The 23,983-nt window shown below is 37.3% G+C and overlaps 1 protein-coding gene across 1 annotated transcript; it reads right to left on the bottom strand.

Annotated features, from left to right (window-relative positions):
- Window positions 1-6,581: 6,581 nt before the first annotated feature.
- LOC143636610 (uncharacterized) lies at window positions 6,582-7,877 on the bottom strand. Its single transcript, XM_077104168.1, has 3 exons — window positions 7,565-7,877; window positions 7,068-7,477; window positions 6,582-6,773 (listed from the first exon to the last, which is right to left on the bottom strand). The coding sequence occupies exons 1-3, from the start codon at window positions 7,875-7,877 to the stop codon at window positions 6,582-6,584; spliced, it is 915 nt and encodes a 304-aa protein (XP_076960283.1).
- Between the last annotated feature and the right edge of the window lie 16,106 nt (window positions 7,878-23,983).

The raw sequence follows: 23,983 nt of genomic DNA, 5'->3' as shown, positions 1-23,983 counted from the left end.
GGGAATCTTCTCTCTCACACTATCTTCCTTCAAAACTTTCAAAATAAAAATAAAATAGAAATAAAAATAGGAAAGAATATACAAACTCTACACTTGAGTATTCACTCAAGAACCACGTGTGACGATTCAGTTCGATGGATCGAGAGGAGTTTCCTCCATCTCGATAGATTCTTCCGGTCCTCCAAGATAGTGATTCAAACGATGACCGTTCACCTTCAAAGATGTTCCATTCTCCGGATTCTCCAACTCCACCACACCATACAGGAAAACTTCTTTCACCAAGTACGGTCCCGTCCACTTTGATCTCAACTTTCCTGCAAACAACTTCTAACGAGAGTTAAATAACAATACCTTATCTCCTTTCTTGAACTCTTTGCCTCCATTCAATCGTCAATCATGCACAACTTTCGTCTTTTCTTTGATGTTCAACGATCGAGAGTATGCCGCATCCCGAAGCTCCTCCAACTCATGAATTTGAAAGTACCTTTTCCTTGCGGCCAAGGTAAGATCGACATTCACCGTCTTCAATACCCAATAAGCACGATGCTCCAACTCAACCGGAAGATGACAAGACTTACCATAAACAAGCATAAACGGTGTAGTACCCAACAGAGTCTTGTATGCGGTTCGGAATGCCCACAACGCATCGTCTAACTTCTCAGACCAATCTTTCCGACTAGCCCCAACCGTCTTCTCCAAAATCCTCTTCACCTCTCGATTTGCATTCTCGACTTGACCATTCGTTTGAGGGTGATAGGTGGTAGAGATACGATGAGTAACCCCATAACGAGCTAACCCTTTTTCCATGACGGTATTACAAAAAAGGGTTCCCCGATCACTAATAATAGCTCTCGGAGTACCGAAACGAGTAAACAACTTCTTTAGGAACTTCACAACGACTCGTGCATCATTTGTGGCCAACGCTTGGGCTTTCACCCACTTCGACACATAATCAATAGCCACCAAAATATACTTATTACCATTCGACGTGGGAAACGATCCCATAAATTTGATGCCCCAAACATCAAAGATTTCAAGAATTTGTATAGGGTTTTGAGGCATCTCATTCTTGGATGAAATATTACTTATTCTTTGACATGTATCACAAAGCTTCACAAACTCTTCAGCATCTTTAACAACCGTCGGCCAATAGAACTCACTATCAAAGACCTTTTGTGCGGTAGCATGCGCACCATGATGACCTCCGTCAACCCATCATAAACATGCTTTATAATATCCCAACCTTCCTCTTTCGTCAGACATCTCCTCAGAATCTGATCACCACCAATCTTAAATAAGAACGGGTCATCCCACGCATACCTATTCACATCCCGGAAGAACTTCCGCTTTTGTTGCGTAGTCATACCCTCCAACACAATATTCTTCACCAAATAATTAGCAAAATCAGTGAACCACGGCATACTTTGCTTCTCGGCCGCAACAAAATCGATCGACTCGTGAGGGAAGTGTCCCCAATCTCCTCCTCACGCAACTCTTCTCTCTTCGGACTTCTAAGCGGGATAGATGGTCGACTGCTACGTTTTCCGCACCCCTCTTATCTTTGATCTGGATGTCAGACTCGGAAAGTAGATGAATCCGCCATATAAGACGAGGCTTCGCGTCTTTCTTGTGAAAGAGGTGTCACACCCCATTAAGCGGTTTGCGGAAGCGTAAAACGGTAATGTAACAGATACAACTGGTATCAAATACATTGTTCATAAAGAAACATTACTAACTAATTTACAATAGATTACGTTGTTATAACTTCTTTTACAAACTAGGTGTCACAATCAAAACTAGTCCGTCTACTGCTTTAATTTTAACTTGAATGCTTGTACCAGATTACATAGCATCGATCACAACTCAAACAGATAGCACATAAGCACTTTACTCCACATTTCTAAATACCTGAAAAGCACGTTAAAATAGGTCAACTACAAATAGTTGGTGAGTTTCATAAGTTTTAAAGAATTCAGTTCTGCGTACCACACATCATAGCTTGTAGGTACGTGCGTATGTAAGAAAATGTAATTACGTTTATATATGTGTATCTGTATCTTTGTATGCACATATATATATGTGTGTATAAATTTATAATAAAATTTGAAATTACGATAAAATCGTGACTGTTTGTTCGTAATACATGCCTTCGTTTTCTGCGTAACATTAACCATTGTGGCCCCCCTTCCGCCCACAACGGTTCCCCGTAAATTCAACCACTATGGCCCCCTTCCGCCCACAATAGTTCCAATCAAACTTAAACATTACACAGTATATACACAAATAATTAGTATTTTCTACACACAGTATTTCCTACATCTATTCACATAATGTGTATACAAAGATATATATATATATATATATACACAAATGTAGTATTTATCATGTATCACCAATCACCGTGGCCCCTTTCCGCCCACAACATATATAATCACAATATTTTCTTGACACTCATGTCATAATCAAGTTAGTTCGTTTAATAAGTTGCAGCAGAACTTGTCTCATAGACCATACTCAACATTGGTTTATAAGTTGCAGCAGAACTTGGCTCATAGGCCACACTCAACTTTAGTTTATAAGTTGCAACAGAACTTGGCTCATAGGCCATACTCAACTTCAGTTTATAAGTTGTAGCAGAACTTGGCTCATAGGCCATACTCAACTTTAGTCTATTACAATTGTGGCTCCCCTTCCGCCCACTATAGTCCTATGATCATCACAAACCACGTTATCCCCATGGCCATTACAGACCACGTTATCCCCATGGTTATCATAGACCACATTTTTCCCCAATATGTTGTGTTTAGCATTATATAGCGTATTTGAATAAACAGGTTGTTACGTATGATTTCATTATGTTTTGGCATTCTTAGTATTCCCATTTAATATATCAAACACGATAATAATCACCTTTCATCAGCATGTAGTTTATCATTATGTTTGTTGGGACTTTTCATATATGAAGGTTCAGGTATTTTACGTTCTGAACCGTCTTCAGATAAATAATGCATACAAACATGCATGTCACCCCAAAAGTTTGTAAAACAGTTTAAAGGGTGGGGTCATGAAACTCACGGTTTTGTAGGCACTCATTGCGAGGTCAGCTCGGGGTCCGTTTCCTTTGCTATCACTTAGTCCCTATAGTTAATATTATAATAATATTAATATTTTAATATTATTATAATCTTTATACTAAGCTGGGCTGTATAGCTAGTCTGGGTGTGGCTGTAACACCCAGAAAGTGTCAGTAGGTTTAGATTGTGATGTTGTTCAATGTCTGATGTTTAAAATCGAACTTGGCTCAGTTTCCCCGTTTCACCAGCTGAGCCAAGTTGCTCGTTTATGCGTTTGGAAAACAGTTATGGGTAAGTAAACTTGGGTAAACGTGTTTGTTGATAAAATGATTAAGTTATAAAGAAAGATCACATATTAGTGGTCTGGATTCGCTACGGGGCTCGTTTCTGTTTATTCAGTTTGATTTGGAGAAAAACGCGCACAATCTATCCAAATTGTCCGAATTTCTCACAAAAGTTCGTTTTTACATAATTAATCCAAATATGCTTTTTGATCACTCTTGATGTTCTGATATTCTAACAAGTTTGTTAATCACGAACTTGCCGGTTTTCGTCAGAATCAAATTAGCGCAATTAGTTATCCGTTAATCATTAGATTATGAAAATTTAATCACTAATCAATTAAAATATGTAGATTTTTATAAAAATATTTCTGGAATTATTTACTGAATTATTATTTTATAAAAATTCATTTTATCTGCTATATTTAGCCCGAAAATCGTCCATTTATACCAAACGATCTCTAAACATTCCACCAAAATTTTTGAGTGATCAGAATCTATTCCAAAATAACCTGGAAAAATCCAAAACTCTAACAACCTTGCCAAATATCATTTTCAAGCCAAAAACGACTATGAAAATTCAAAAAAACACAAATACACAAAACATACTTAGGTTTTTCAAAATGACCCCAAAATTTCATATGTGATCATAATATCCCAAATCTAAGTTCCTCACAAAATTTCATAATTTTTAAAGCATTTTAACTATTTTTCCCAAATAAACATCCCAATTCGGTAATAAATTCGCCAAATATTCTCGGGTGGTCGAAAAATTACCAAATTTTATCAGGGACTCAATGATATGTTCCCTGACGTCCCTGCAAAATTTCATGACATAAAAATATGCACATCACAATCGAATCCTAAACAGCCCGTAATCGAGTAAATCGGTATTACCTTTGCGGTTTTGGTTCTTTTAGCTTTCCTAATCAAGTTTCTGGGTTCTTGTGCTTCTATGTAAGCTAGATACAGGTCCTATATCACAAACCAAGCATGTATCATCAAGAAACCAACCATGAAAGTTAGGATTTTGGTTATGGTTCTAAACCGAACTTTTGAACCGTAAATATATCGTTTAAACCCTCTAATCCGTGTTTATGGCCAAAAAAGATATCAATTCAGATTCTTACCCATGTGTAGGATCAAAACATGTTTTTGAAATTTTTTTAGAGATTTGGCATGATTAAAAGGAGTTTTTGGCAATTAAACTATGTTTATATGTATTTAAGCATGTTTAAATGAACTAAAAATTGATCAAACATGAGGTTTTCACCTTGATTCATGCTGGTTTTTTATGGAGCAGGTCTTGGACAGCTTATGAACTTGATATTTTAAAAAAATGATGCTTCAAAATATCTTACACATGAAGATATACCAAAAGGGGGATTAGGATCCCCATAAATGACGGCTAGCCCTTTAATGGGCCTCTTTTGGGCCCATTTTGGCCCAATAGCCTCGTTTTGCATGTCAAAACGTGAAATCTCAAGCCAAATTTGTTTCGGGTTTGGTTTTTGGCGCGAAAAATTTATCGAGTACGACAAACAATGCGAAAACGCGTATTTTTCAGCCAATTTCTTACAAATTTAGAAAAATATACTGTTTGTTTGTAACAATCAAAAATATTTTCACGGATCGCTTAAAACATCCCCAAAAATTTTTTGGTAAATCTTCTTCGGCTTAATGGATGATACAATGCATGTTTCGGAACTAGCTTTCGCGCTTAAATCCATAGCGGGTAGTTAAACGAGCATGTTTTCGTTTAACTAGTTTGCTATCATACTAAGACCTTAATATCAATATGTTGGCTTATAATAGACGTATATCACTTATAGATGGCCTCCCCGGGATATTCGGGTTATTACCAGACCCGTTTGGTTATTTGTTTGTTCGTTACGCAATAAGCGATTAAACGCTTATTCAAGTTTGTAAGTACTAAGGTGTATCCGCTTTTGTCACAAGAGGAAACGCAAAGCTGCATGATTCGTAAACATGGTGGTCTTGGAAAGCACGAGATACGAGCGGAACTTGTCAAATGCGAACACAACGGCTAAAAGCTCCTTCTCGGTGGTGGTGTAGTTCTCTTGAGCATCATTTAACGTCTTGCTAGCATAGTAGATGTGGTGAAAATGTTTATCTCGCCTTTGCCCCAAAACTGCTCCAACCGCATAATCACTAGTATCACACATGAGCTCAAACGGCAAATGCCAATCGGGAGAACAAAGAATGGGAGTACTTACGAGCTTCTCTTTCAGAAACGTGAACGCCTTTACACACTCATCATCAAAAACAAATGGTACGTCTTTCTTGAGGAGTCGGGTCATCGGGAGGGTAATTTTTGACAAGTCTTTGATAAACTGCCGATAAAATCCCACATGGCCCAAGAAACTCCTAATCGCCTTCACATTCGTCGGTGGATGAAGTCTACTTATAGTATCAATCTTCGCCCGATCCACCTCAATACCGTTTCTTTAGATCTTATGACCCAACAAAATTCCTTCCGTCACCATAAAATGGCATTTTTCCTAATTTAGCATCAACTTCGTTTCAATACACCTCTTCAACATCTTCTCAAGATTAGCCAAACATGATAGAAAGAATTACCGTAGACCGAAAAATCGTCCACAAACACCTCCATGGACGTCTCTATCATATCTTGAAAGATGGCCACCATACAACGCTGAAGGTAGCCGGAGCGTTACATACTCCAAACGCCATGCGACGGTACGTAAACGTGCCATATGGACATCTAATAGTTGTCTTCTCTTGGTCTTCCGGTGCAATGGGGATTTGAAAATAGCCCGAAAAACCCTCAAGAAAACAATAAAGTTGCTGACCAGCCAAACGCTTCAACATCTAATCAATAAACGACAATGGGAAGTGGTCCTTCCGGGTGGCATCATTCAACCTCCGATAATCAATACATACTCTCCAACCGGTAACCGTACGCGAAGGGATAAGCTCATTTTTCTCGTTCATCACTACAGTCATACCTCCCTTCTTCGGAACAACTTGGGTCGGGCTCACCCATTGGGAATCAGAAACCGGGTAGATCATCCCGACATCCATCAACTTCAGTACCTCCTTCTTCACCACCTCTTGCATATTCGGACTAAGACGCCTTTGTGGTTGCACCATCGGTTTGTACTCATCCTCCATTAAAATCCAATGTGTGCAATAAGCGGGGCTAATACCTTGAATATCGGAAAGTCTCCATGCAATCACCCCTTTATGACACAATAACGGGCATGTTCGAGCCCTCATCGAGATACGTATACTCCAAGTGTGACGAGAGTACTTTCAACTCCAACGGAGTGGGTTTCTCCTCGGAACCCGCCTCACTCTCACAACTGATCTCATTCACCTCTATCATTTCGGGAAACCCCAAAATCTCATTCAATTTATCACAAACCTCATCATTCTAACACGACTCATCATCTCCCAAATCATCACAATCGACCAAGCCATTACTACCCACGAGATCCGTACCACAAATATAATCAAAGCATCTATCCATACCTGCAATAAACAAGTTAATAAAATAAACCGAGTGGCGTGGACCACTGAAATCATTTTGATCACTCGGATGCCTCATCGATCTCTCGACATCATAAGTAACATTTTCATCACCAACCCGAAGTGTGATCTTCCCATCATACACATCAATGAGCGACTTTGCGGTTCGTAAAAATAGACGACCAAGAATGATGGATACCTTCTCGTCGGCCTCCATGTCGAGCACCACAAAATCAACTGGGAATACAAACTTATCTACTTTTACTAGCAAATTCTCAATAATACCTCGCGGGTACTTAACCGAACGATCGGCCAACGACAACGACACGCGAGTCGGTTTAAGTTCGCCTAACTCCAACTTCTCGTACAAAGAATACGTCATCAAATTTATACTCGCCCCCAAATCCGCCAATGCATGGCTCATCGCATTACTACCAAACAAGCAAGGAAACGTAAACACACCCGGATCTGACAACTTCTCAGGTACGCGGTTCAACACTACCGCCGAACAATCTCCCATAAGGGGAATCGATAAAACCTCTCCCAACATATCCTTACTCTTCAACAGGTCCTTCAAAAACTTCGCGTATTTCGGCATGTGTTGGAGGGCTTCAATGAATGGGAGATTAATCTTCAACTGTCGGAACATGTCAAGAAAGTGCCCATACTCCCGTGTGTATTTTTGATGTTTTAAGCGAGTGGGATATGGGACATGAGAGTGATCAATCACAGGTGATGGCCGGATTTCCACTGACTTTTTCTCCAATGGTGGTGCAACTGCTGCGGTGTTCTGCACTTTGCCCGGCACTTCCATCTCGATCTCTTCATCCATCACCTCCTCATCTTCCATTTCAACCTCATCCTTTATTACCTCGGGACCTAAAATCCTGCCGCTACGAGTAGTAATCGCCTTCAGTTGAGCGGCCGGATTCTGCTGAGTGGAACCTAAAAACTGTCCCGGGGGCCTCTTATCCAATCGTCGAACAATATCGCCAATGCACCTTTGCATGTCGAGTAGAGCCGATTGTCGATTCTTAAAAAGCAAATCATGATTGGCAAGAGTCTTTTAAGTAACTTGATCTCTAGTAACGATTTGTTGCATCATCTCATCCAACTTCTTTCCCAGATCTTGCCTATTATTCGAACTTTAGCTATTTGAACCTTCATTGTTAAACTGACCTTGATTTCGGTTATAGGGAGCTTGGAAACCAGGTGGCCCACCGGCCGGACGCCAATTCGAGTTACCTTGCCCTTGATTCTGGTTCTGACTCTTGTAGTTGTTCCAGTTTTGATTATTGTTGTAAGCATTAGGGAACCTGCTCTGAGCAGCCACGAAATCAACTTCTTGATTGTTCATCAACGGACACTCCAGCGTAACATGACCACCCCTAGACATCTCACACTTATCCACCTTAGCCTTTAGCTCTTTTATCTCTAGGTTAAGATTCTCCAAACCAACAGCATACCAGTATCCAGATTAACCCGGTGTACACCTCGAGCAGATGAGGATGTACTGGTGACGGGATTGGAATTCCCGCCTCGTGACTTCTTCGCGTACCCCGATTGCGCGAAACTTTCAAACATCTCGTTACACTCGGTCATATTCTTTCTGTCCATCAAATTTCCCCCGGCAACTGTGTCGAACCTAGCTTGAGCCTCATAAGTAAGCCCATTGTAAAACTTCTCAATAAGGGCCCAAGGTGTGAGCCCATGTTGTGAACAACGGGAAAGTAGATTCTGAAAGCGCTCCCAAGCTTGGTAATATGGCTTATCCAGCTCCATGTGAAAGGATTGGATCTGGTCACGAAGGCGAAACGCTTTAGCAAGTGGAAAGTACTTCTTAATGAATGCAGTGCGAAGTGCCTCCCAAGTAGTGAATGCTCCAGCAGGTTGTGAGTCGAGCCAAGTGGCGGAACGACCCGAAGTGAGAATGGGAACAAGTGAAGGAAGATCGCATCCTCATTAGCACCTTGCAAGTTGAACGTTTTGAACAAACGAGTCAGATGGTTGATGTGTACTGGTGCATCTTCATCATCACGGCCATGGAACTGGTGTTCTTGGGTGATGTGGTCCATGACGTAGGATAGGATTTGCCATGAGTTAGGATTATCAATATCGGGAGTGATAATGGGTGAGTAATCTCCATGGAACCCTTCGAAAGCTTGTTGGTACACGGTGCGGTTATTTTCGGCCATTGGGATGTTTCTGGGACTTCGTAGTGGTGAACTTACGGCTGATGACTTTGGTGATTGGTTGCCTTTCTGATGAGGACGAACTTGCCTCAGACTTCAACAGAATAGGTCCAAAGCAATCCAACGACGGTCCTTACGAACAAAGATGTGGCATGCACCTACAAAACGCACAAAACAAAATTGGTACTCTAATAAAAGACTAAAAAAAAAAACTGAAAATAGAATAAGATAACTAACACTTAAAATTAGACTCCTACGACTCAAAGCAATAAATAAAGCAAATAGCACATATATAGCAAGCAAGTCTAATCAAAGCTAATAACGCAATCGCCAAGAATACCCGGCAACGGCGCCAAAAACTTGATGTGCTAAAAGTAGTTATAAATTTATTAACTAAAATTACGCTAATCTAGAAACTAAGTAATAATTCTAGACTCTTAACTCTACTAAAACTACTAACCGGCAAGTGAACCGGTCGACTCCTGTAACATCCTAAAAATTTTAATGATGAATAAAGGAAGTTATGTTTAGTGATTTCGCGTAATTAATTAATATCGGGTAGGGAGCGGGTCTTGGACGTGGATTAATTGAGATGGGTTAAATGAGAATGGGATTTCAGGGATATAAATACCCCCAAAATCCCAAAATATCTTCATTTTCACCAAACTCCCTAACACCCCAAAACACACACACACCACACACATACCGCCGCCGGCCGGCCGAGCCAAGGGAAGAGTCGGGCAGGTCCGAGAGAGAGCGATTATTGTACTAGCAAGTAAACGAGATCCAAACAAGCCCAAAAAGGTATGATTCTTGATCCTTGAAGTTTAAAGATCCAAGCTTTTTAGTGTATAAGCGACCGAAAATGGTCGGGAAGCGTAGTGGGTGATATTGAACCATAGCAAGGGTGTTAAAATCGCTCAAAATGCTGGAAAGAAACCGAACAGCGGCTGTCTGGGCAACTTCGCCTGCATCTGGGCAACTTCGCCTTCAAAGCGATGAACTTCGCCTGCAAGCCAAGTTCGCCTGATGAACTTCGCCTGCAAGCTAAGTTCGCCTGATGGCAACTTCGCCTAAAGCTAAGTTCGCCTGATGACAACTTCGCCTAGAGCTAAGTTCGCCTGAGGCTTAACTTCGCCTAAAGCTAAGTTCGCCTGATGACAACTTCGCCTAAAGCTAAGTTCGCCTAAGGTTTAACTTCGCCTAAACCTAAGTTCGCCTAAGGTTTAAGTTCGCCTAAAGCCAAGTTCGATTAGAAAATAAATTAAAAACCTAATAAAAAATGTGTTAAGACAGTTAATGGAAATAAAATTTTTCCAAGCTGACCTGGCAGCTCGACCCCAGCCAGGGGCTCTGCCCCTTGGACCCTGCTAGGGGCTGCCGCCCCTAGACCCCGCTGCCAGGGGCGCTGCCCCCGGACCCTCGTTCGTTGTGGGTCATATAAAGATAGAAATACATTATGAGAAGTGATAGTTAATTAATACGTATACTTGTTATACAGTCAGCCGTGCACAACTGAATAAAGGAATTACGATTAACGGTGAACGTAACCGTGTTCAGGTGAGTTTCTAGCCCCATTCCTTGTTATGTTTTCGGGGCTGTGTGCATACTTGATGTGTTGTTAATACATTTATCCTAAGTGATAAGTGTATGCCCTATGTGATATATGTGTTATGCAAGAATGATTGCTTGATGGTACGTGAACGATCTTCGGATATTGCACGTACTGTCAGGTTGTAATGCTATGTATAAGGTAAGTATAATATGAATGCTTATGCGTATGAATGTGATAGAGATAATAAAAGAAGGAAATAATGATGTATGGTTGTATGGTTACGAAAAGGGTACCGAGCCCTAATAATACTCGAGGTATGATGTATGGTTATGGTTACGAAAAGGGTACCGAGCCCTAATAATACTCGAGGTATGATGTATGGTTGTATGGTTACGAAAAGGGTACCGAGCCCTAAAAATACTCGGGGTATAATGTATGGTAACGAAGAGGGAATCGAACCCTACTAATATTCGAAAACTAGGGACCAGACCCTTATAATATCTGTGATGTTAGGGACCAGACCCTTATAATATCTGTGATGTTAGGGAATCGAACCCTTCTAATATTCGAAACTAGGGACCAGACCCTTATAATATCTGTGATGGTAGGGACCAGACCCTTATAATATCTGTGATGTTAGGGAATCGAACCCTGCTAATATTCGAAAACTAGGGACCAGACCCTTATAATATCTGTGAGGTTATAGGGCGAAAGGCTCTTTAAAACGTATGATTATGTATGTAAAGAAAGTATGAAGGTAAAAATGAAAGTAAAAGCACTTAAGTGTGTATGAAAGAAAGTTAGGAGGTTAAGTATGAAATGTAAAGAATGTATTGTATGATTATGTGATTAACTAGAACTCACTCAGCGTAGCTGACTTTTAGTATGCACACAGGTGAGTAGGATGAGACAGCTGGCTTGAGCGAGGACACATGGCAGAAGAATAAGAGCCTGGCATCTGAAGACTTATGATGTTTTAATTTTAATGCTTTAATGTTGAAAGACAATGGATGTTTTGAGACAAGTTATGAATTATGTAATGTTTTATGAAAGTTTTATATTCCGCGTAAATGTTTTAATTAACTCTGATATTTAGAACTGTGTTTATGAGTAAATCCAACACGAAAGTAGGGCTACCGGTAACGGGGCCTTACAACTCTAAGCTTAATAAGTCCGGATATCGAACCCATGAGACTCTCTAAATTACGTTTATTAGCTAATTAGACTCGACTACAAACACGACTTATTAATTTATATTTGTTTGGGGGGGTTTTTATTGAAATACTAATTTAATATATAATTAAAAACTAATTAAGAAAACAAGTAATTTAAACGAAAGCAAAAGTTTGATTTAAATAAGATGATGATAAGAAAACTACCTAGGCTAGAATCCCCTAAATTTCAGTTATGACTTAACTCGGGAAAATATTTAGTTATGGACTGCGATCGAAAAATGGATACTTAATAGAAAACCCAAACAGAACCCCTGACCCTTCTCAAGAAGACACCTATGGGTTTCTAACAATTTTTAACGCACACCAGTATTAAAAATCAAGTTCCCTTACGGTCACCTAATTAATTATTATCTAGTTCTTTATACGAAATGTTACCTTATAGCGCGGAAATCAAAGGCAATTCAAAATATTTAATTGATTTAATAGACAATAATAAATAATCAACCATAGATGGACTCTTTATGAAGAACTAAATCTAGCAAGATTAAATAATAAAGATATATCAATAACCTAGAACTTTACAGATTTTAGGTTAGCAGCACACTTAGGTTTATTTGACAATATTATTCCTATGATCTTATCATGAAATCAATCATAAAATAATCAAGAACACAAAGTAATTCATCTAATAGCATCCTATCATATGACAAACAATAATCAAGGAAACTATGAAATAAAACTCATCAAGCAATCCTAAGCATTCATATGCATCAATTTAATATAAATAAATCTTTTACTAAACCATAAAAACTATAACGATAAATAATCCCAAGTCAAATCAAAACATCAAAGTAGGTTCATCATAACCTAGACAGTCTAAAGGTTTAGCCGACAACCATATTCAAGAACAAAAGAAAATAAGTTGTTTCAAACAATAAATTCATAACGAAAAAATATAAATTCAAACCAAATAATAAAGATGTTTGAATGAATAGACGTTGAACCCGAACGCTATCTGGTTGAACCGCTCTTCTCTTTCTTTCCTTGCGGTACCCCTGAATTCGACTCTCCAAGAACAAAACCTTTTGTCGTGCCCCCTTAATTATCTCTCCTTTTGATAGTAGCTCTCGTCTAATTAATTCCCTTTTCAACAGGGGTGCAACCCCTTTTTATTCATTCATCAAGATTTCCTGTTAACCGACTTGCCGAAACTCATTTATTCCAAGGCCCTTGTACATGTCTTTCACTTAATGCAACTATAATCCTTTTTTCGTTAAATAAAGCCCACCGGGGACATCTCTTTCTATTAGCTCCATTATAATTTTTCAATCTAAATCGCATGTCCACAAATATATAACACGTTAGAATGCATTTTTATAACTTGAATTTAAAATTAAATAATTTAACAATAATAATAATAATAATATAAACAGATACAAAGTCGTTAGTCTCAAGTTTAGTAAAATTGCTCCATTTTAGCTCATTGTCTCTAGAAACCATTAAACTAACATATGAACCAAATAATAATAATATTCAATAAAAACTTGGCTCTAAAGTATCTAAAAGTATAGAAAATATTTATATATAATATGTATATTTTAGACCACATCAATATATTCAAGAAGGAAGTTGTGTTCAAGAGGAATGATCGGGAAACTAATAAACCATATCATAGAGAGAAGAGGAACTCCTAGTCATTGATTCTGTTGTGTAAGATATGCAACCGAAGACACTTTGGAATGTGCAGGTTCAATCAGTCATTTACCTGTACTGATTGTTAACAAGTGGGTCATGCAACAACTGATTGCTGGAAGAATAAGATTACTTGTTACGGATGTGGATGGATGGGACATTTTTAAAATGAATGTCCGAAAAGAAAGACTGGAGGAGAAGGTGCAAGTGGTAGTGGAACCAAGAATGAAGGTAGGAAGGGAAATGCACGTGTTTTTATGCTCAACATTGAGAAGGCAGCTGAGATGCCGGACGTCATAACCGGTACGTTTCTCGTTAACAATGTCTATGCTAGAGTTTTATTCGACTCGGTTGCAAACCAAAGTTTTATAGATAAGAAATTTTGTAGTCTATTAAATGAACCCTTAGTTAAGTTAGACAAATCCCTCGAACTTGAAACGGCCGACGGTAATCAGGTTAGAGTATCTGAAGTTTTGAAGAAGGGTAAAATTATATTAGCAGGACAAGTCATACCTGTTCAGTTGTTACCCATGACATGGCAGGCTTTGATATTGTATTAGGTATGGATTGGTTATCTAATAATCAAGCTCGTATCTTATGTGATAAGAAAGCAATTGAAATTCGTATAAACGGGAAGACAATCCAAATTGCCGGAGACAAAGACGCATGTCATGTTAGCTTAATTTCAATGATTAAAGCTAATAAATGTCTACGTAAAGGATGCTTAGCATTCATGGTGTATTCAGAAGAACCTAAAGAGAAGAAATTAGAAGACTTACTAATTGTCTCAGAATTTCCTGACGTTTTCCCAGAAGAGTTACCAGGAATACCACCAGAGCGTGATGTTGAATTTAGGATAGACTTGATCCCTGGAACCGCTCCAATAGCCAAATCTTTGTATAGACTAGCTCCAACAGAGATGAAAGAATTAAAGAAACAATTAGATGAACTATTAGAGAAAGGATTCATAAGACCAAGTTCTTCACCTTGGGGAGCTCCAATTCTATTTGTGAAAAAGAAAGACGGTCCAATGAGAATGTGCATCGATTATCGTGAGCTGAATAAAGTAACAATCAAGAACAAATACCCGCTTCCAAGAATCGATGATTTCTTTGATCAATTACAAGGAGCAAGTTGTTTTTCGAAGATCGATTTACGTTCAGGATATCATCAGTTAAAAGTCCAAGAAGAAGACATTCCAAAGACCGCGTTTAGAACCAGATATGGACATTTTGAATTCACAGTTATGCCGTTTGGACTTTCAAATGCTCTGGCGGCAATCATGGACATGATGAATAGAATTTGTAAGACTTATTTAGATAAATTTGTAATCGTATTCATTGACGATACACTTATTTATTCTAAATTGGAAGAAGATCATAAGGTTCATCTCAGGATTTTCCTTGAATTACTTTGAAACGAGAAATTGCATGCTAAATTTTCCAAGTGTGAATTTTGGCTGTATGAGGTACAATTTCTTGGTCATGTTATCAACACAAATGGAATTCAAGTGGATCCCGCTAAAATTGAGGTGATAGCTAAATGAGAAATTCCTAGATCACCAACCGAAGTTCGAAGTTTCCTAGGGTTGGCCGGATATTATAGAAGATTCATCAAGAATTTCTCCAGTATAGCAATTCCCTTAACTTCTTTAACTCGAAAGAATGTTAAGTATGAATGGGGAACCAAGCAACAAGAAGCATTTGATTTACTTAAACAAAAGCTTACTAATGCACCTATACTGGCTTTGTCAGAAGGTACGGAAGATTTTGTTGTATTTAGTGACGCTTCTCATTCAGGTATGGGTTGTGTACTAATGCAAATAAATAAGGTGATAGCTTATGCTTCTCGACAATTGAAAGTACATGAAAAGAATTATATGACTCATGATCTAGAGTTTGTATTTAGTGACGCATCTCATTCAGGTATGGGTTGTGTACTAATGCAAATAAATAAGGTGATAGCTTATGCTTCTCGACAATTGAAAGTACACGAAAAGAATTATATGACTCATGATCTGGAGTTAGATGCATTAATTTTTGCCTTGAAGTTATGGAGACACTATTTATATGGAGTTAAGTTTATCGTGTACACTGATCATAAGAGTTTAAAGCATATCTTTAATCAGAAAGAACTTAACATGCATCAAAGAAGATGGATAGAAACCTTAAACGACTATGATTGTGAAATCATCTATCATGAAGGAAAAGCAAATGTAGTAGCTGACGCATTGAGTCGCAAAGAACATGAAAAACCAAAGAGGGTTAGAGCCTTAATACTGAAACTACAAATTGATTTAATTGAACAAATCAAGGAGGCTCAAAAGAAAGCAATAGAAGAAAACCAAATCTCCAAAGAAAAATGAAATGGTACGATTGACTCTTTAATCAAAAGAGATGATGACATACTCAGACTTGGAAACAGAATCTGGGTACCGATTGTTAATGAATTACGTGAAAAGATTATGAGTGAAGCACATCGATCAAAGTATATGATGCATCCCGGGTAGCGATAAAATGTATCAAAATCTTAACCCTAACTACTGGTGGAACGGGATGAAAAAGGATATTGCTCTGTATGTAGCCAAATGTTTAACATGTTTACAAGTTAAGGCTGAGCATCAGAAACCTTCAGGTTTGCTTCAACAACCTGAACTACCTGTTTGGAAATGGGAAATGATAACGATGGATTTTATTACGAAACTCCCGAAGACTACCCGTCAGCATAATGCTATCTGGGTTATCATCGATAGGTTAACTAAGTCTGCTCATTTCATACCTATCAATGAATCGTACTATATGGATATATTGGCATGAATATATGTGAACAACATTGTATCATTGCATGGTGTGCCATTATCTATCATATCTGACCGAGACAGTAGTTCACGTCTCATTTCTGGAAAAGTTTCCAACAAGCGTTAGGAACTCAACATAATCTTAGCACTACTTATCATCCACAAACTGATGGGCAGAGTGAAAAAACAATTCAAACGCTTGAAGATATGCTCCGAGCTTGTGTGATTGATCTAGGAGGAAGTTGGGATGATCATCTTACTTTGATGGAATTTTCGTATAACAATAGCTATCACACGAGTATTCAGGTCGCACCATTTGAAGCACTATATGGATGAAAATGTAGAACACCTGTATGTTGGTCTGAAACTGGAGATAATCAAATGTCTGGACCTGAGATAGTCCAAGAAACAACAGATAAGTTATTACAAATCCGTGAACGCCTTAAAACGGCAAGTGATCGACGAAAGAGTTATGCTAATATTCGCCAAAAGCCGTTGGAATTTCAAGTAGGCGATAAAGTTTTATTAAATGTTTCACCATGGAAAGGTGTTGTACGATTCGGAAAGAAAGGAAAATTAAGTGCTCGTTTTGTGGGACCATTCGAAGTATTAGAACGAATCGGTACAGTAGTTTATCGCTTATGTTTGCCAGAAGAGATTAAAGGAATACATGATGTATTTCATGTTTCTAATTTACGCAAGTGTTTGGCTGACAAAACTTTAGCTATGCCTTTAAAGGATGTTGAAATCAACGAAAATCTAAAATTTGTGGAACAACCCTTACAAGTTGAAGACTCAAGTTAAGAAAGTTAAACGACGAAAGCTGAAGTTAGTCAAAATAAGGTGGAACTCTCAAAGAGGACCAGAATTTACTTGGGAGATAGAATCGGAAATGAGAAAGAAGTATCCCCATTTATTCTAGCGAATATCGAGGACGAGATTCATTTAAAGGTGGGGAGGATGTAACATCTCGGTAATACCTTATTTAAGTTTGGGTTAAAAATGTCAAATATGAAACTTAGAGGGTTCAAAATGAAATTTTTGGTTTTCAAGACCAATCGCGCTACGCGATGGGTATACAATAACGATCATTGCACTACGCGATGCAATTTCCCAAAGATTGGGAAAAGGGGGGCGTCGCGCTACGCAATGGTCCAAGTTAAAGGAGGCATCGCTCTACGTGATGACCACGTTAAGAAATCAGATCACGTGTCCAACCACGTGTCAACACGTGGCAGGATTTCAGTGATTGCGGTGTCGCGCTACGTGATGGCTGAAAGGAATGCCCCATCGCGCTACGCGATGGTGGCCAAAATTTGCCTATAAAAGGGGAGCTACAGGTTTGAAGCTTATTCATCCCAAAAACACCTTCACAAACACACACTTAACATGGGGAGCGTGCCCGATCATTGTGAGGTTCCGAGGTCCCGATTTCTCGTAATTCGTGCATAAATTGAAGTTCTGATGCTCTGTCAAGTGGTTAAGCGAGTTCGAAACAAGTTTCTGACGGTTTAAGCTTCAATATGTGATAAGGAAGTAGAAGTGCTACCCGTACAAGCTTAGGTATATAAACTCCGAATACCCACGTAAGGTAGGGGTTCTACTTAAGTTATTATTTTATATGGCTTAGACCCTAGTCAGGGGTATAGTCTATACCTTGATCAGATAATTAAGTGAAATATAAGCTTTCATAAGATAAGATGAAATGTTATTATAAAGATATTACTTATGAAAGAAGAAACTTAATGTGCACGTTTCTTCATGAAGAAGAAACATAGCCTATAAATGTTAAACATATGTTTTATAAATGAAAGGATATCAAGGTAAAGGTTATGCAAGTAGACTAAAGGTCTAAAGCTAGATTGTAGATCTAGTTATTTATGAAATATTATTTTCGTACTATAGGTCCGAGATAAAAGATCAAAGCAATTATCAGTGAGATACATTGATATATCAAACGGTGAATACGCTCAATTTTTTTATAGTATATGTTTTCGACGTGAATACGTCTATATACTGTCTTTTGATGAAAGATATTTACTCATATAAACTATGGACTGTTATCCATATGTAAAGAGTTATGAAAGTATTTGCATGAGGGTTGGTTCAAATCCTCTAAAACCTTTTGATACAAGGTAGTACTAAACACTTAGGCTAAAATACACATGTGTCTGGATCCTTACATATATGTACTGTAGTGAGCACACTACAGACATACTGACCATGAGGAAAGTGACTGTCTCTATGGTGAGTGAAGTCCAATTATATGGTTTGTGTTTAGTTCCGATGAGATGGGATTGAGACCCACTGAGTCGTTGAATGCTATTGGTGTTGTGTCAATACGAATTGTGAAAACCTTTTATCAAGTCTGCGTGTCCATCCAGCATATAGCTGACATATTTTCAAAATATTTTCAGGAAACCAAGAGTAAAGTATAGTGGTGAATATGCCAGTGGAGATAGAAGATCACTAGGCATAGAATGCAGCTGGTGGCTCAGCTAATTTTGTAATGAGGCATATTTATATTAAACTTGTTTTTAAACAAGAATTGTTGTAAAACAAAGAAAGGGTGTTTAATTCCCTATGTTATAAAAGTAAATATTTTAAATTAACATTTTCTGCTGCAAACTTATGATAAATTGACACAAACGGTACCAACTGTGAGTCACACGCCTAGGCCCGAAGGCGGGGTGTGACACCATGTTATTAAAATATTTCGTCGTGACTTTAAAAATCGTTGAAAAACTCGTTAAAACTTAAAATAATATTATATGTCATAAGTGTTTGATTATGTACTAAAATAATATTATACAATAAATTTCGTTCCGCTAATTTTACAACTTCCATCTCGTTAATACTTATTACACGCTAAAATAAATCGTGTCGAGACAAATTTAACCGTCAAGTTTCGTTTAAACTCGTTAAACATGTATAAATATATTTCGTTCGTAAAACTATAAAATTCGTTAATATTTTCATTTTCAAGATAAAACATACCGTTATTTCGTGAACGTTATAATATTCAAACTTAGGGTTAAATTAATAATATTTTCGTTAAACCATTAAAAGTAGTTTTTATTACGATTCGTTAACGTTAACTCGTCAACTTTAAATTGTTAATTTTAATTCGTTCGTTGAACTTTAATTAGTTAACTTTTAAACCGTTAAACCTTGATTCGGTAATGTTAATTTATAATTCGTTAAACTTTATTTCGTTAGCTTAAAATTCGTTAAAACCACTAAGACATAGATTAATATTAAAATAACTCATGCCTTAAAATAATAAAATAATACATGTTCCCAACAAATAATAAACTTTATTAATCTCGTTAGCTAGTCTTGATTTTCTTTGTATTTTCATTTATAGTTCGTGACGTTTGACCACTTCGGTTTCGTTATTATGCTTTCGGTTTTCACTACAATGTTTATCTTTAATTTCAATGTGAGTTTCTCAAACCCTCTTTTCTTAACGTTTTCATATATTTGGGGGTAGTATATGTATCCTATCAAACTTCAAGATTTGCAGTTTTGCCTACAAACTACAATTCATATCATGGACTTGTGTGCTTATTTGTTTATTTGTTATATACATGGATTTCAAGTGGTTGCCTCAATAAGTATGATAATACGCCCCCCTTTGCACTCAGGTCCATTTGTATCGAGTGGAAAAGGGACCTCATATCCGAGTACGTTGGTAGCCCAACTAGAAAGGACATTCATTTGTTCTTTACACTCAGGTCCATTGCATTGAGTGTAAAGAACCCTTATGTGCTCATTTCACAAGTTTCATGGAATGTATGATTTTTACGTATTAAATCAAACTGTGGGAATCTCACCAGCTATTTTCATCGCTGACTTTATTTTATACTTATGCTACAGGTGTAGAGATACGAGGATGAAGGTTAGAAGACACATAGCATGCTTATAGGATATTTAAATAACAACTTATCGTTTCGTTTATTTATTTGTTTACAACTTGTATTATTTGATAAACTTGTGTAAATGAAATAATGTTATTATGGTCACATAATAGTGTCATGTGTGTTTGAGCAAGTTGTATGTCACACTCAAGCGTTTTCGCTTTAGGTGGGGTGTTACACATTGGTATCAGAGCCGTGGCTAGAAGATAGGGCATTAGACGTAATGTTCTAGTTTAGCTATAGCTTAATTGTTTAATTATCTAGGTTGCATGATTAGAAAATTGTGTGGGGCTTACTTTAAATCTACAGTTTCGGAGAAAACCCACCGCCTGAATGCCCACTGGTAGTAAAACCCGGATGTCCTCAGAATCGAACTTAAAATTCGTGCCCTGACTGTTTATTTTTCTTATTTCTACTTTTTAAAAAGCTAAATACGTGTGTCTTTAATATTTTTTCTCGACGTTCAAGTATAATTTTGTGATGAGCTGAACCGAAGCTGGTATCGGTAACGGTATTTGTTTTCATGGTTTTTGATTGATGTTTAATACATTTGACTATTCTTTTGGGCATATCACAACTTATTTGTTTTTATAACTTTTTATCTATGTAATCATGTGTAGATATCCCCTTAGGCATATCACCTAATGTCAAAACACATAAATAGAGGCCAAAATGCATAAATGGGTGTTAAAATGGATAAATAGATGTCAAAAGGCATACATGTAGGCCAAAACACATAAATGGAGGCCAAAATGCATAAGTAGTGGCCAAAACGCATAAATGTTGGTCAAAATGCATAAATGGATGCCAAAACGCATTAATAGATGCCAAAGCGCACAAAAAGATGCCAAAAGGCATAAATGGAGGTCAAACACATAAATGGATGTTAAAACGTATAAATGGATGTCAAAAGGCATAAATGGATGCCAAAACGCATAAATGAATGTCATATTGCGTAAATGGTTGTTAAATAGCATAAATGGAGGCCAGAAGGCATAAGTAGTGATCAAAACGCATAAATGGAGGCCAAAATGCATAAATTGATGTCACAACGTTTTTTTATTTAAGGTCAAGGGTGATGCTTTCTTTATACGTTTTTAAAATAAGAAGTCAGTAAGCCTGTATACAATAACCCTCCCTATATAAAGTCTAACCTCTAGTTTATTTAAAACAAGTTACTAAAAAAGTATATTAAATAAATTTTAGAATGAACTGCAATTTTCGTTCATGTGGTTTGTCCAAATCTGAATTTTCAGTTGAATAGTTTCAAATTTGTGATTTTCGTCCCTGTGGTTTCATTTAACTTGCAATTAATCCCGAACTCACTACTCCCGTTAAATTTGTTCGTTAAACCCATCAAGTGTGTCCTTCACGTGAGGGGCAATTTTGTTCTCCCCCACCCCCCCCCCCCTTCCTCAAATACACCCCAGCCCCTCACTTGAGGGGGCTAGAGAATTAGGAAAGGGGTTTATTTGGGGAGAAAAAGACGTGAGGAGCAAGCTGATAGATTTAACGACCAGAGTTAACGGGATTAATGAATTCGGGCTTAACTGTAAGTGAAATGAAACCACAGACACGAAAATCGTAAATTTAAAACTATTAGACTAAAACCGCATATTTGAGCAAATTACAGGGACGAAAAACACAATTTACTCTAAATTTTAAATATCAAAACAACTACTTTCCTTGTTTTATTATGTACGTGAAAACAAAATCCATACTATATAAATAATAATCATATGCATAAAATTTTAAAATTGAACACAATATAAAAAGAGATGAAATTCAGGAAAATATATTCAAACTTTTACAACTTTCCGAATGTTTTGGTATTGTCACTTTAAGTTGTGTGGTCGGAATCCGATCGTAACATTGGGACATCAATTTCAGAAAAAAGTAAAAGTGGATAACTAACAGAATATAAGACGAAAACATGTGGGGACAGAATGTTAAAAAGAGGAAGCCTACTTTAAGTTTGAGACAAATATTGTCAACCATCTTTCAACCACAATGCAATATTTGTTTGTTTTTTTAATGATATTAGTGTTATTGCAAATTACTAGAACACCCACAACACATAGACATGAGGATGAGCGGGAGAGTGGAAGCAAACGCAAAGGAGAGATAAGAGAGTGACAGATCCATGAGGAGAAAGCTAAAAAGGGCCGTTTTGTGAGAGGAGAGGAGAGCATAGGCAGACCAACCCATAGGTTACCAAGGTCGTCGACTCGTCGACGCTTATGAAACGCAATAAAAATATTATATATATCATGATAAAATTTTGCATATATAAACTTATTTAAAAATGAATTAAGAAATACAAAAGTATTGTAAACTCGTTACTAAAGTGGGCATTGATCGCCATCGCCCGATCGCCCTACATTGATAATTTGAAAGCGGATATACAATATTTGCATGTGTGAATGGTTTATCTGGTCTTGTTAAATTGATGGTTAAACAAATAAGCATTTTTCATTTACGTTGGTGTGTCGTTAATTGGAAGTAGCATTTGTTTTATCTGTTTGCAACAAGTCACAATGAAGTATGTAAAGTCTAGTTTGCATAATTGAATTGATGATGAGTATTTGAGATATAGTTGTATTTGCTATGTTGAAAAACGGTTAATATACTAAAAATGTAAATAGAACAATTAAAACGTAATAGTTAGGTTTTAAAACACTACACAAATCACAACTTATTTCAAGTGAAATTTATCTAAAACTAAATAAAACATAACAATTTAAAAACTACAACCGTAGCAAACCGAATAATGTTAAAAGTGGCGAAAGTGAAATTGCATAACAATTAAAACGCCCTGCTTGCGGTGCGCGCATATAATGTATATATGTGTGAACCCTCGGGTGGGCAAAAGTGAAATTGCACTAATTTTGACGTTATTTTACTAATCTCGTGAAAATAACGTTAAAAGTGGCGGAAGGTTAATCAGGCATCATGTGGTGGCGTTGATAGCCGAAAGACAAGGGTACATGCACCAATCAACCGGTGTGCCGATGGTTGAGTGTTATGTGCCTTATGTCCAAGGCTTGATGCAAAACTACTATCGAGCCGGGGGTCTCATCGGAAGCAGACTCTCTACTCCTACGGGTAGAGGTAAGGCTGTCTACATCTTACCCTTCTCAGACCCTACCATAGTTTTGCTATTGGTGAGATATACTAAGTACGATGATAATGATGATGAACCGTAGCAAACCGAATCAAACAATTCAATACTGATATCATATATTTTGAAATTTTAATATTGATACTGGTACCATCCCGAGCTTATCCATACTATATATTCCATCCCCACAACATTTTCCTTTCACTGGAAGTCCATACACAATGCCCACTGTTATCATTTCAAAATTTAAATAGCATCCCTTTTACTTTTACTTTTTTGTCATATAAAGCCCCTAATACAGATTTTAGAATAAGTTGAGTTATTTGAATATGGAATATATAAAAAGTCACCATTGACCTTTATTTTTGAGTTTTAATTTGAATTCTCAAAGGAAACGTGCTTCTTGCAAATAATCAGACCGTTTATGTTGAGAGTATTCTCTTAAATAATAAAGATATCTTTATTCAAAATTTCTTTAAAACCGATTAAATTTTATAAAATGGGCACATTGTCATTTCATTTTCTATTCCTTTTTTCATCATAAATGTCAAAGTGAATGTGATTTACAACAATGACATGGCTATAAAACTAGTACGGTGAAAGTAATAGAATTAATTACGCTAGATATTTCTTTATTTTAATATACCTTTGTGACAATCGTCA

The sequence above is a fragment of the Bidens hawaiensis genome, unplaced genomic scaffold (genome assembly GCF_021521415.1).
Source record: "Bidens hawaiensis isolate Kalapana, Puna unplaced genomic scaffold, B.hawaiensis_p1.1 tig00008036_1, whole genome shotgun sequence".
Classification (NCBI taxonomy): Eukaryota; Viridiplantae; Streptophyta; class Magnoliopsida; order Asterales; family Asteraceae; genus Bidens; species Bidens hawaiensis.
Note: the sequence above shows the minus strand (reverse complement) of the source record. Positions and strands in the feature narration are given on the sequence as shown.